Raw genomic sequence first — 13111 nt, 5'->3', positions numbered from 1 at the left:
TTCGAAATACAAGGCAAAAATGGTCATCTCGATTCATATGGAACTTCTTGCGAAATATTGATTTACACGATAAAATAACTAATGCAAAATATTATTTCAATCGCACTTCATTTACTAGTGTCGCAGACGTTAAAATTTGAGTTTTTTGAAAACCAAAAAGTTACCCAAGGAAGTTAGGGTTTTCGAAGAAAAATGATTTCTATGATATAACCGCAAGGTGGACGTAGGACTAACGTTGGCTTGGCAATCAAAAAGTGACTAGCATATAACTCTTAAACATTTCATCTTTCGAATAAAGTGATTATCATACCACTTCGTTTAACCGGGAAAGAATTATTAACGCTCAAAATAATCGATCCTCATTTGAAATACCCATCGCAAATAGTAACGCCCCCCAAGTCCAGACAATTGGAATCATCGTTGATCCGGAGCAGGATTATTACTTACATACTTTGCTTAGAACGAATGACGACAAAACGAGCGCTACAATTTGATGTGCGTGTGTGTTTAAAATCGCATCACATAAGTTTATGTACAGTATCTGAATTCTGCGCTGTGTTCATTCGGCGCTCTCATGTTTATGAATTTGGTACACTACGTACCAAGAAAGAATACGTGTTTGTTATGAAGGCGCGATGATGAAAATTAAACTCAAGTGCAGTGCAGCGTATGTTTTCTGAAGACTGGTTACGTGTTGTTTGCGCACTTTGCGAGCAGTCGTGAAAGTTTCCCTGTACTTTTTAGCCACTCATGGCACTGTACTTCCAGGATAACTCAACAGTTTCGACGGCTCCCGTGTTGACGCTGATCTATTTTGGAGGCGATTGTGGACAATTATTATTCTTTTTTCTAGCATGATGAATATCTTGGAATAACGCTTGTTTTCAACCGTACTAGAAACAGAACCAAACAAAACTGTTTACAAACAACAAAACGCTGTCAAAAGCGTGTGCCGGTTGGATCAAAATGCAGAATCCCATTTCTAAATGATTCAAGGTTTAGAAACTTGCTGTGCAACTACTGGGCATGTGTTCTAGATACTAGATTAGATTCGGCTTAAACGTCCTATGTGGTTATTCGCTGGGACGAAAGCAATGATGGTTTGTTTTTCAAAGTGATTTCCACTACGACACATATTTTGATCGATTTAAACGAATGTTTATCGTTCATGAAGGCTGGCCATTTTGCGATTTTTGTTTTTGATCAAGTCCACTTCCATCACGCACAACAATTGAAAAATAAAACAGCTCGCGACGAAGTTTTTAAAACTAAAAGAGAAACATTTTCGAAATAAACTGCTGTCAAAACTGAATGAGTCGACCACTAGGGGTGATTCTATTAAATGTGCCACTTCGGAGTCTAAGTATCCAGAGGATTATACTTGTGTTTCCGTTAGCATATCATCATCACAGATCCTCTGTAACGCTTTGAAGCGGTCCTTGATATAAACAAATCACCAAATACCAACTATTGAGCTAAAACTTGATATGAATATCGCTAACATATCTGCCACGGTAACACACAGAAAAAAAAACTAACGCATAAGCCCGAGAAGTTTGAATTAGAATCGTAGTACCAAAGGATGATATACAATATCAGTATAAATTTATGTGTTTAAAAGGCGCTTAATTTATAAAAATGCCAACAAAAAAATAATTAATCATCAATATAGATCATATTTAAGCATTTGGTTTGATTAGGACCACCAATTGCGCGTTCTGAGTTTATTCATTGTACATCTCGATTTTTTTGTGCAGGTCAATCAGCATCCAATGATTGCGCAGAACGCGTCAATAACTCTCCCTTATCTCGGTAGTGTAATCTCTCAGTGTTCAATGTGTACAGCAAAACTAGCGCTTCGATGACGACAACCTTTTAGCCGGTCAGCCTTCTCCCACGAGTCGCGGTCTACAGAAAGTGCTTCCTCCCGTTATCGAAGAGTCAGCTGATCAGAGAGTAGAGTTCTGTTGGTGCTTGTGTGTGTGTGTGTGTGTGTGGTATCAACACGGACAAATGACACACCAATTGTTATATTCGCGGCGAAACAACAAAGTACAAATTGATTAACCTTAATTAAGCGTGTGTGCATCTCGTCGTCATTCCCCAACTAGTCGAGCGCGCTCAAAATAAATCTACATACACTTAATGGATACTGCAAGCAGTCTAGTGATATCGGAAAAGCAGAAACAGTTGCCGCGTCCCAAATGTAAAGACGAAGGCAAGAAGAAGGTGAAAAAGAAGAAAGTTGAAATAAGAGGTGAAGAAGCTAGCGATGCGATGCCTAAGGGTTCTGAATCGAGTGGTACTTCGATAGGTCGTCCGATGACGGACGACGATTTCGAACATATTTTTGAGGCATCGATGCGGGATTTGGAGACGATAAAATCGGATTCTGATAGTGATTTTGGCGACGATCATGGATTGCCTGTTAAAAAGCCTAAAAACCCACCGACCAACACTCGGAAGAAAAGTGCCTGTTCTTCGAGTGAGAGTAGTGTAAGTGATGTTGAAGAGGATGTATATTCGTGGATAGAAAATTGTCCCAAATCTCCTGTCAGTCCTAGACGACTGGATCTTGTACCGTTTATCCCACCTCATGCCATGGTGCTTCCATTTGCTGTCCGGCGGAGGTTATCAGAATGCTTGGAAGAAGACGAAGAGGAAGATAAACCACCAAACACAAACGGTACGAGGAATGGCCAAAGCACCGTTAAAAACGGCAATCATAAACATACCCAGGAGTCCAATTCTGCGAGCGAAAAATCGCCACCAAAAGATGACGACTCAACAGCGGTTCGCAAATCACGATTCATGGTTACCAAAGCACAAGAAACTCCTCGACTTCGACCAGAATCGATTAATTTACGACCTTTGACAGCCGCACAGAACTCGCAGACCATTCAGTTTCCCTGCAGTCAATTTGCGTCTGGTGAAAATCGAACATCATTAAAGAGCATCTTCGCGCCTGAATCAACATTCCCCAATCCTCACTTGGACAAACGATTCTTCGATACATCACTGGTCGAAATACGACCCGTTACTGCCAGTATTTCGTCCCTCGTAGATGCGGGCGTCTCGGAAGAACAGAACCGCAGCAGCAGCAGCAGTAGTGCGTCTGCCAGCGGTAAACATCAACGGGCCCCATTTGTGCTAAATGAAGTGTGGGTCAAGCGAACAGACGCCGAGCTTCCACCAAAGAAATCAGTCGGTGCGTCGGTGACGTCATCCAAGGCGGCAACGTTACCAGTATCATCTTCAAAGACGGCGGCGGCGGCACCTCCAACGACAAGTAAAAACGTCTACAACGTAAGTTGAGAACAATTACTCTTAATTTATATTGGTACTGTGTATGCATAGCGCTCCTGTTATTTGATGTTAACTATGGATGGTAGTGCCGTTCACTTGACTTTGTGCGACAAAAAAAAGTTGAGATTCATCTATTATTCACTTATTATTCCAAAATATTTTTGAACATATAAATATTTTTGAACATACGAATAAACTTAATTCAATGAGTCCAAAGAATAACCTGTTTCTAACGCACATACTATTGACTAATTTCACGCCAACTCGACTGGCCATTGGCAGCAACATCTCAGATTGCAGTGAAACGTTTAGGGTGTAAAGACACAAGCAAACCTTTTTCGTGCAGGGGATAGGGACCGCACAAAAAAAAATCGCATAAAAAGATCGTACAAAACTTCACCAGTAACATTAAAAAATTGTGTTCGATACACAATTTGAAAAAAACTTTTTTTATGCGGTAGTAGGTCGGCATAAAAAAAGTTTCTCCAAGAAAATAACTCAAATCCACGCCGTTCATTGTTCGATTTCCTCTGGTTTCCCCGCTTTGCGATGGGACAGTTTGCCTTTTCGGTTGCACGTGGTTATGTTGTGCTTTCAGTTGCATATCGAAACTTGTTGCTATTAGAAATCATGTCATGTGCAGCATAGAGCATTTGATGGAAGGATGAGAATGATTTGAGAAGTGGATAATTTAAACGCAAATATGCTTTTTTTCGCACTGAAATGCATATGAAACATGGAAAAGAAAACTAAATGCACGATAACTTCGTCAAATCTGCTTCTTTTCATATATCACACAAAAAATCCGCACAAGAACAAAAATTCGCACAGAAAAAACCGCACCAAAATAGGTTTTCCTGTACTTGAAATCTTCAAAAAATATTTAGACTAATTTTTGAAAAGGGCCAAAGTTTTTGTCTTATTTTTTAACAAAAAAAAACTAACTCAAAAAATATAATACCTACAAAATTCTCGTCAAAAGATGAAATGTAGGAAATTGTTTAAATTTTAATAAAAAATTCTTTTTTTTATATTACAATGAAAAAAAAATTATAATTGATATTCATTTTTCTTAAAAACGTCTTTTTAAAAATTCTTAAAAAATATATGAATAGCCTTTACAATTTCTAACGAGTCACCCATACATCGAACGATTGGCACTTTTACAGGGGAAAAGATTCTCCAACAACAACTGTTTCATGTTTTCTTTTGAAAAAATTACAACTAATCTTGATTATGTTTAAAATCAAGATAGCGATAAAGTGTATTCGACAAAGTTTTAGATGTTAGATGATTTTTTGTCGAAGACATCAACTTTCTATCTTTTATAGTTTCTGGAATATATAGCATTTTTGTTTAGACTCCTGAAGATTTTAGTGTGTAAATTCTCGCGATTGACATGTTCTTGCTCTTGTTAGGGCAAGCTTTTTTGCACTTGTGCTTATTGCTATAATGAATCTGATTGTAAATAGGCAGTCAAATGTTGCAACACTTCGACTAGTTTGATCCGAATAAAAAACAAAATTAGCTTCTGAAGCTGTTCAACTGAACGGTAGACGAAATATATGTGGATCGCAAACAAAAAGAATCATGCCGTCCTTGATTACATTGAATTTGAAATTTATGGGGAAGGAACAAAGAAATATTGAAATTATTTACGATTTCATGATATTTTGAGGCAAACTACACATTTAATCCTTAAGCTGCTTGATTTTTAATGAATAGATATGGTATCGTGATTTATTCCCATTGTCTTTGTCTTGTTATTAGTCTTATTCTTAGTTATCGAGAGTAGTAGGGCCTGATCACGAACGTCACTTCACGGTGAAAACGAAATGAATTGTATGCAAGTTGGATGCATTTTATTTCGTTTTCACCGTGAAGTGATGTTCGTGATCAGGTCCGTAGCCTTTTCGGTGAAATAATGTTCGTTTGCAGAGTATATTTCATGTCACACACACACTGACACTGTGAGCTGAACAATAGCTGACACCTCGGTATCGCTGAAATAATGATTGTTTTCTATAGAATTGCAGTCATCTAACTAACTCACTTCGCCATCATCACCCTTATTTCTACACACTGACTAGATGTCTAATTCATTCGAGAGAACGAATTATTGCACACAATTTTGTGTTGCATACAACATTCATGGGAACCAATTTGAAAGAAAGAATGCATAATACACCCATACCTCGCTTTACGGCCTAGATTGGTTCCACAACATTTGGCCGCAAAGCGAAAGGCCGTATAAGGAATCAATTATTCTAATACAAATTCATACAAATTCAATCGGATCGGTTCCAATTTTAATTAATATGTAACATGGTTTATCATTCAGGGTGCACCCGTGGCCGAGTGATTAGCGTCTCACATTACCATGCCGGGTGATCGGGTTCGATTCCCGTTCTGGCCGGGGGATTTTTCGTCAAAGAAATTTTCTTCGACTTGCACTGTGGTCACGCGTATTCTAGAGCTTGCCCCTCGGAATACATTCAAGGCGTGTTATCAGGCTTAAAAAAACTCAACTAAGTATTACTAAATGACGCTAGTTAATACATATGTTGAGACGGCAAAAGTTCCACAGGGAACGTGAACGCCATTCAAGAAGGAGAAGATGGTTTATCATTCAACATGCTTTTTTTTGTATTTCTTTTAAATCAAAAATACATACATTACAAGTACACATATCTGTACAAGAAATAATAACAGACTCCGAAATCAAACATTAATCCATAAATAAGAATTCAACAACTTCATGTTACGTAAAATATGTGTATGTATACAACAATTCCATGTCAAACCTACATAGTGGTTCTGTATATCGACATCGAAAAATGTACACACAAAATGTTACGAGTAGAGCATAATAGTAATTTTTCAAAGAAAACAAAAAAGTTAAAAAACTTTTTCCCAGTGACAGCGCCCTTCTTCCGATATGATTGTGTCACATTTACCCGAAAGACATTCACCCGAATTCCAATCGCCCGTATGTAACAAATGCCCGAATGCGACAAGTAGCCGAATGATACATCTACTCGAATGCACATTTACCCGTATGCGACATTCACACGAATACAACATTTACCCGAATGCAACATTAACCCGAAAGTAACATTTACCCAAATGTAGTAAATGTAGCAGCAATTTTTTGCATTGAAATATGATTGATATATCTCAAAGCTAAAATTAACCGGTAAACGTAATGTACCAGGGAAACGTATGACCTAACTGAAGGATCGTCTCCTATGTTTCAAACTAACCGGGCAATCAGTGCAACATAGGTTTGCTTACGAGAGGTCGCCGCTTCCGACAGCGGGTTGGCGGCCGACTCGAATTGCTTCACCTCGGTGGCTTGGGGCCGCCACGCTTCCTTATCCTCGATAGATGGGGACTTTGTCCCCATTACAATGACCTCAGGATAAATGCCATAACGACAAAATAAATTCATAATAATAATTGCGCTGCGGTGGCGTTGATACGTAAGTGCCATTTTTTTCTCTTACAAATTATTTTCACATTTTCAAGGCATTTATGCTTTATAATTTTTATGTTACAATTACCTGCCTAATTTCCGTAATTTTCCATAGCTCGAATTTATTTCTAAAATATCTCTTAGCCTTAATTTTTTTTGTCTGTATTATAGTGATTTTCAACATTTTTCAAAATTTCAAAAAAATTTCAAAATTTGAATTTATTTTTCTCAAAAATATTTTTTTAATTCTTAACGAGAATTATACGAATAGTCCATACAATCACCAACAAGTCACTCATACATAGGAAAAAGGACACTGTTAGAAAGCTTTAATTTGGTTGATAGAAACAATCGAGTTTATTATGGATTTTTGGGAAAAAGTAATAATAACACTATCGTTTATGTTTTCCACTTCCAAAAAGTTATTTAAATTCACTAATCTAGATGTTTCACAACTACACTGGACACAAAAATTAGAGGAACAGAAATCAAAGTTGAAAATATCAAGTGATTTTTGACATGCTTGTAACTTCGTGAAAAATTAACGCATTTAGATGGGATGTACATCATTTTAAAGCTACAGGTATTCAGGTAGCCGAATAATATACGTACATTTTTTTATCTTGGTACATATTTTTATCAAATTTCAGCTCAATCGGACATGATTTAGGGGTGCCTCAAAGCGCTCAAATTTTGATCCTCGAAAATATTCCAAAGGAAAATCGATTTTTTTTTTCGATGCCACATGATTTAAAAATGCATAAAACGTCGAGATCTGGTGTCATCTCGAAAAAAAAAATTTGGCCGAAAATCGACCTTTTGGGACTTAGCCTGAGAGGCAATGAAGGTATGAAAAATAATAAGTATCGAATTTAAAGAAGCGACCATGTACATTTTGTGTATTGGCCCAAAAACTCAAAGTTTTGATTCTAAGTTCCAAAAAGTCGATTTTCGGCCAAAAAATTTTTTTCGAGATAACAGCAGATCTTGACGTTTCATGCATTTTCAGTTATTTGGCACCGAAAAAAAATTTGATTTTCCAAATTTCCTTTACTCTCCCCTTGGAAGATTTTCGAGGATCAAAAAATCAAAACTTTGAGCGCTTTGAGGCACCCCTAAATCATGTCCGATTGAGTTGAAACTTTGCACAGGTATTTTTTTGGGCCAATAAATAAAATGTACATGGTCGATTTTTGAATTTTGACATGACCATTTTCGCTGCCACCCTAGTGTAGGTGTAGTGGGCAACAATATCGGAAAAAAGTAAAAAATCGATTTTTTTCTATTTTTCCAAAGATTTTGTGGACTAACACAATATTTTGTTAACCAACTTAGAACAAAATTAGAATTAAGTGTAAATTTTTTTAAAGAAAACATGGAAAAATTGTTGTTAGAAAAACTTTTTCCCTGTAAAAGTGCCCATTTTCCAATCTATGGATGACTTGTTGGTAATTGTATGTAATGTTCATTCAATTTTTAATGAATTGCAATTTTTAAAACATTTTTTTCTTGTGTATAGTGAAGTCAAAAAAAATGTGTGTGTTGTATCACTGATGTAGTAGTAGCTGTAGATGTAGATGATGTAGCTGAGAAATAAACGGAGAAACAGATATCATAATTGTAGCAGGCTAAAAAAATCAGTTAATCAATCGTTAGAATATGGGTTGCAATTTAAAATAATAATTCACTGTTTGTTAAATTTTTAAACTGATTTTGAAATTTACGCGAATTTTGGAATTTTCGAGGATTTTGAAATCTACGTGGTTTTTAAGCGGCACGTATCCTCCGCGTAAAAAGCGACTGCAGTGTAATTTAAAAAAAAGGTTTTTCATGAAAAATTAAACAATTTCCTACATTTCATTCTTTGAACAACGTTTTGTAAACATATTAGTTTTTGAGTTATTAGTAAGGTGAGTTCAGTTGTAAAAAAATAAGAAAAGTAGTCCAATCCATTTTCGAAGATTTCAAGTATGCAAAGTAAGGGGCAAATTTTGTGAGCATATGCCAAAAATGCGAATGATTTTGGGTATATTTAAAACAAATCTAATAAATCCTGATAAATGATTAAGTCACAAATGTTGTGTTAAAAGAAAAAAAAACATAAAAAATGGTATATATAAAATTTACCAACATGAACTTATTTATATACAAAGTTTTTTTTTATGAATAATGAGGAAATTTTAATCACACAATTTCATTCACAATTATGATTTACTGCAAAAGTGCGTGAAGTTCTCTTTTACAAATCGAGCAAATTAGATTCTATCTTTTTACTTTTCTGCCCTATTTATTGCTACCATTTACACATCGCCTTAAATTTCGCCCTGGTACCTTTCAAGTGATATTGAAGAATCTCTTAAATCCATCGAAAAACGGATGAAAAATGAGCAATAGAATCTAGATATATTCTATTTGTACCCCCAATATGCTCCGGAAAGACAAAATCCTACGTTAAAAGGTGCCAAGACAATAGATGCAATACTCAATATAACAAGAGGAGCGTTATAGCGCTCCTTCGGCCTCAAACGATTAAATGTCCAATGTCTTTACACCCACAATGTTTTACTACAATCTGAGATGTTAACACCTAAGACATGAAATTCGTCTACTGTTAGTTGATGTTAACTATGGTAGTGCCGTTCACTTGACATTGTGCGAAAACAAAGTTGAGATAAAACTAATTCATCTATTATTTATTTATTATTCCAAAACATTTTTGAACATACGAGCAAACTTAATTGAAGGAGTTCAAAGAACAACCTGTTCCCAGCGCACACATTATTACAAACCAAGTATTGTTTACTGAAAATAATAAAAAAACTATTTCACCCTCTCCCCTCCCCCTCAAGGATTCCGCCGATGTCGACAGTCACTTTCAGCGTCCTTCAACGGCCCCGGCTGGGGGATCCGATTCGGCCCGGTCGTCTAAGCGACAGAAGAAAAGCGAAAGGGAAGCCAAAAAGCAGGAGAAAGAGCAGAAGAAAATCGAACGGGAAACGGCCCGACGGTTGGAACGCGAGGCGGCAAAGCTGGAAAAGCTAAACCGCAAACACGAGAGTCTATCTCGCAGCACGGAACGCGTGAGCGGCGGGCGGTCGGGTTCGTTGGAAAGGCGGCGAAGTGGTGACGAAGTGGCTCCTGTGCTAAATCAGTCCACTGTGCACGGTATAAGGATAAATACCCTCCCAAGCGAAAGATTTCTGAATAACGATTTATCAATTTTACTGTTCCAGGTATTGCAAGTCCAAATCGTCGTCCAACAATATTCGATGTGTTCCGTACACGAAAAGGATCGGATTCCAAAAAGAAGAAAGATGATTCGAGTAAATCAGGCTCCGACAAGGATAGCAGCAGCGGAAGCGGTACGATTACTGCATCATCCGGTGGCATCATGAATAGCATGAAGGCTGCCCTTCATGTGGGAAGTCGACACAGCCATCACACGGGAACCGGTGGTACCCAAACAGCAAGTGGCGATACGAAAGTACGCGACGGATCTGCACATTTACATGCTGGCAGTGACGCACAGGTATGTTAGACTGGATCAGGATTTTTGACGATGGGATATTCACTAATCCTTGCTTTTATTTTAGTACTACCACACAGTGACGGCCGTACGGCGGGCTGACGCCGGCAAGTCTCCAATGACAAAAGTGATGGATTTATTTAGACATCGTTCCAATTCAGCAGTGTCTGAGGCCGACAAGCGGAAAGCGGTGAGTAGCTTAATTTAAGTAATAACACGCTACCCTTGCGTACAGATGGCGCTGCAAGTGGTTGAGTGAAAGCGCTATGTGAATTCAAAAGGCGAAATCAGAAGAGCATCGGTTCTATGATTATCTCAGTTTGAACTGAGTTCAGCGGAAAACATTCCAGATGTTGTATTCGTATTAGGCTCTTCCCATAAATATTTTAGGGTGTGATAGAGTGTCATATTTCAAAAAAAAATTTAGAGCTAGGGGCGGTAAAATGAACACCCTAAGGAATATGCCCATTTACTGCGTCGCTACAATTTCCGTTCTTCAAAGAATATTATAGCTTAACTAATTGTTGTTCAAGATACAAAACGGGTTTTACTATGAAGAATGAAAATGGTACATTGAAGATCTTCCAATCTTGGCCAGAAATATTATTTCAACATGTCACGACAGCGCTCTTCATTGACGGTATCATGACGGTCGTTTTCATCGACGAAAAATACGGCCCAATCACATGAAAACCACACCAAACAGTATTCTTTTTCGGATGCAATGGTGTCCCTTGAAGTACAGTAGAACCTCGATTACCCGCGAGTGTGATCCGCGATGATTCGCGGTTTGGATTATCCGCGAATGTGAGTTCATTTGTAATTCTATAGAGCTTCCCGGAATTTACCAGTGAGCGGTAGGGTCTTGTTCTTTTGTTTTAGTCATGTCTTTCACATTATCTGATTACTGGTGTAATCTACCTTACAGATGAATTGTTTAATGATTTCTGTATTGATGAAACATAGTTTTCATGCATAAATATCTTTTTTTGTGTTTGCACCTTATTTTTAGCCTTTTATTGCGTTAACCGCGATTTTCGTAATCCGCGGGGAGCTAGCCCGACTATTCCGCGGATAATCGGGGTTCTACTGTACTTGTAGTTTTGCACTTGACCAATAACGCATATTTTGCTTGTTGACAAAACCATTTATCCTGAAATGAGCAGATGATTTTGTGATGAAATCCATCATTTTCTTCATGATCATCCTTCTTCATTTCTTCATGATTCAATTTAATCTTGTAAGGATGAAGCCCAAGATCTTTTCGCAAAATATGCCACAATGAGGTTTGGGAGATGTCCAGTTCTGCAATTGACTGATTTGGATAACGAAAAAAAATCGTCAAAAATCGACTTTTCAGACAAATACGACCAAGTGCCGAAAAGTCAATTTCTGACAAAAAAATTTTTTTTCGAGATAACAGTAAATCTCGACGTTTCATGCAATTCTAAGACATTTACCATCAAAAAACTTATTTTGAAAACCCCGATTTCCTTTACTCCCCCCTTGTGTGATTTTTCGGTTTTAAAAAAACTCAAACTTTGACCGCTGTGCGACACTAGTAAATGAAGTCCGATTGAGCTGATATTTTGCATAGGGTAGTTTTTCGTGGAAATCAACATTTTTAATCAAGTTCGCTTTGAAAATTCGAGGGTCATTTTTTTCCCATACATCCATTGGTCATTATATCAAGCTTATATATCATAAAATAAAAGAGATGATTTTTGGACATTAACATTTGATGCAGGGTGATTTGGACCATCTGTGGGGTGAATTGGTCCAGTGTGTGTTTCATCGAAAAAAAAAAACATATTTATGTTTATCTAAAGTATTTTGGAATAATGTTACAATCAGTAACAGTATTCTGGGATCGATACACCCTGAGAGATACATTAGCAACTTGACAGGTAGGGTAACACGGGGTGATTTGGACCACCCCATTATTTCAAAAAGTATGGCTCTACTTGGATTTTTTTATAATTTCATCTTCTTCTATTAATGAACCGTATGTAACCAACGTAAACAAACTTTGGTAAAATTCGACAGGTGGAAGGAAATGGTAGCATGAACACATCAAGCACTTTGATTGTCAAAAAATGTGAATTTTCCGATCGTGATTTTAAGGTTTTCCCTGCTGATTAAACAAACTTTTCGTGTATTGCGCAGTAAAGTTCTGTTCGCCTACAGAAGAGGAACATTTTGATGCAGCGAAACTGTAAGTTTGATAACAATAAATGAAATTAAATGCATTTTAATTTTTGCTTGTTGTGTGGGGTGACATGGTCACGTTTTTGTGGGGTGAATTGGTTCTACAGATTTGAGGTTTTGGTCTAATTGATTCCAGATGCCGCTAAATTACAAGAAGAGGATGGGCAGACAATGTTGGAAGAAGGAGGATCTTGAAAGAGCAAAGCAGGCCATCAAGAACGGATTTTCTTTGACCACGCATCGAAAGTGTTTGAAAATGCTCGAACAACAGTGAAAAAATCCATGCAGAATTCGAGATGGTCTCAATTCAATTTTTCTGGTTTGGGATCTGGCCAAGACACCTGGTATCGATCCCAGAATACTGTTACTGATTGTAACATTATTCCAAAATACTTTAGATAAACATAAATATGTTTTTTTTCGATGAAACACACACTGGACCAATTCGTCCCACAGATGGTCCAAATCACCCTGCATCAAATTTTAATGTCCAAAAATCATCTCTTTTATTTTATGATATATAAGCTTGATATAATGATTAAACATTATTGATTGAGGGTAAACAAGTGTAGCTTAGTATACAATGTGACATTTTT

General features: G+C 37.2%; 1 protein-coding gene across 3 annotated transcripts in view; it reads left to right on the top strand.

Moving 5' to 3' along the window:
• Positions 1–13111, top strand: part of LOC129780523 (uncharacterized) — a 190079-nt gene that overhangs the window by 33330 nt on the left and 143638 nt on the right. For all 3 annotated transcript variants that reach the window (XM_055788871.1, XM_055788873.1, XM_055788872.1), the window contains exons 2-5: positions 1758–3306; positions 9631–9946; positions 10015–10310; positions 10375–10497. In XM_055788871.1, the coding sequence (XP_055644846.1) occupies positions 2146–3306; positions 9631–9946; positions 10015–10310; positions 10375–10497 (1896 nt within the window). In that variant the 5' untranslated portion in view covers positions 1758–2145. The remainder of the gene's footprint in view (positions 1–1757; positions 3307–9630; positions 9947–10014; positions 10311–10374; positions 10498–13111) is intronic.

This window comes from Toxorhynchites rutilus, chromosome 3, assembly GCF_029784135.1.
Source record: "Toxorhynchites rutilus septentrionalis strain SRP chromosome 3, ASM2978413v1, whole genome shotgun sequence".
Lineage (NCBI taxonomy): Eukaryota > Metazoa > Arthropoda > Insecta > Diptera > Culicidae > Toxorhynchites > Toxorhynchites rutilus.
This window is presented reverse-complemented; position numbering and strand designations above follow the sequence as displayed.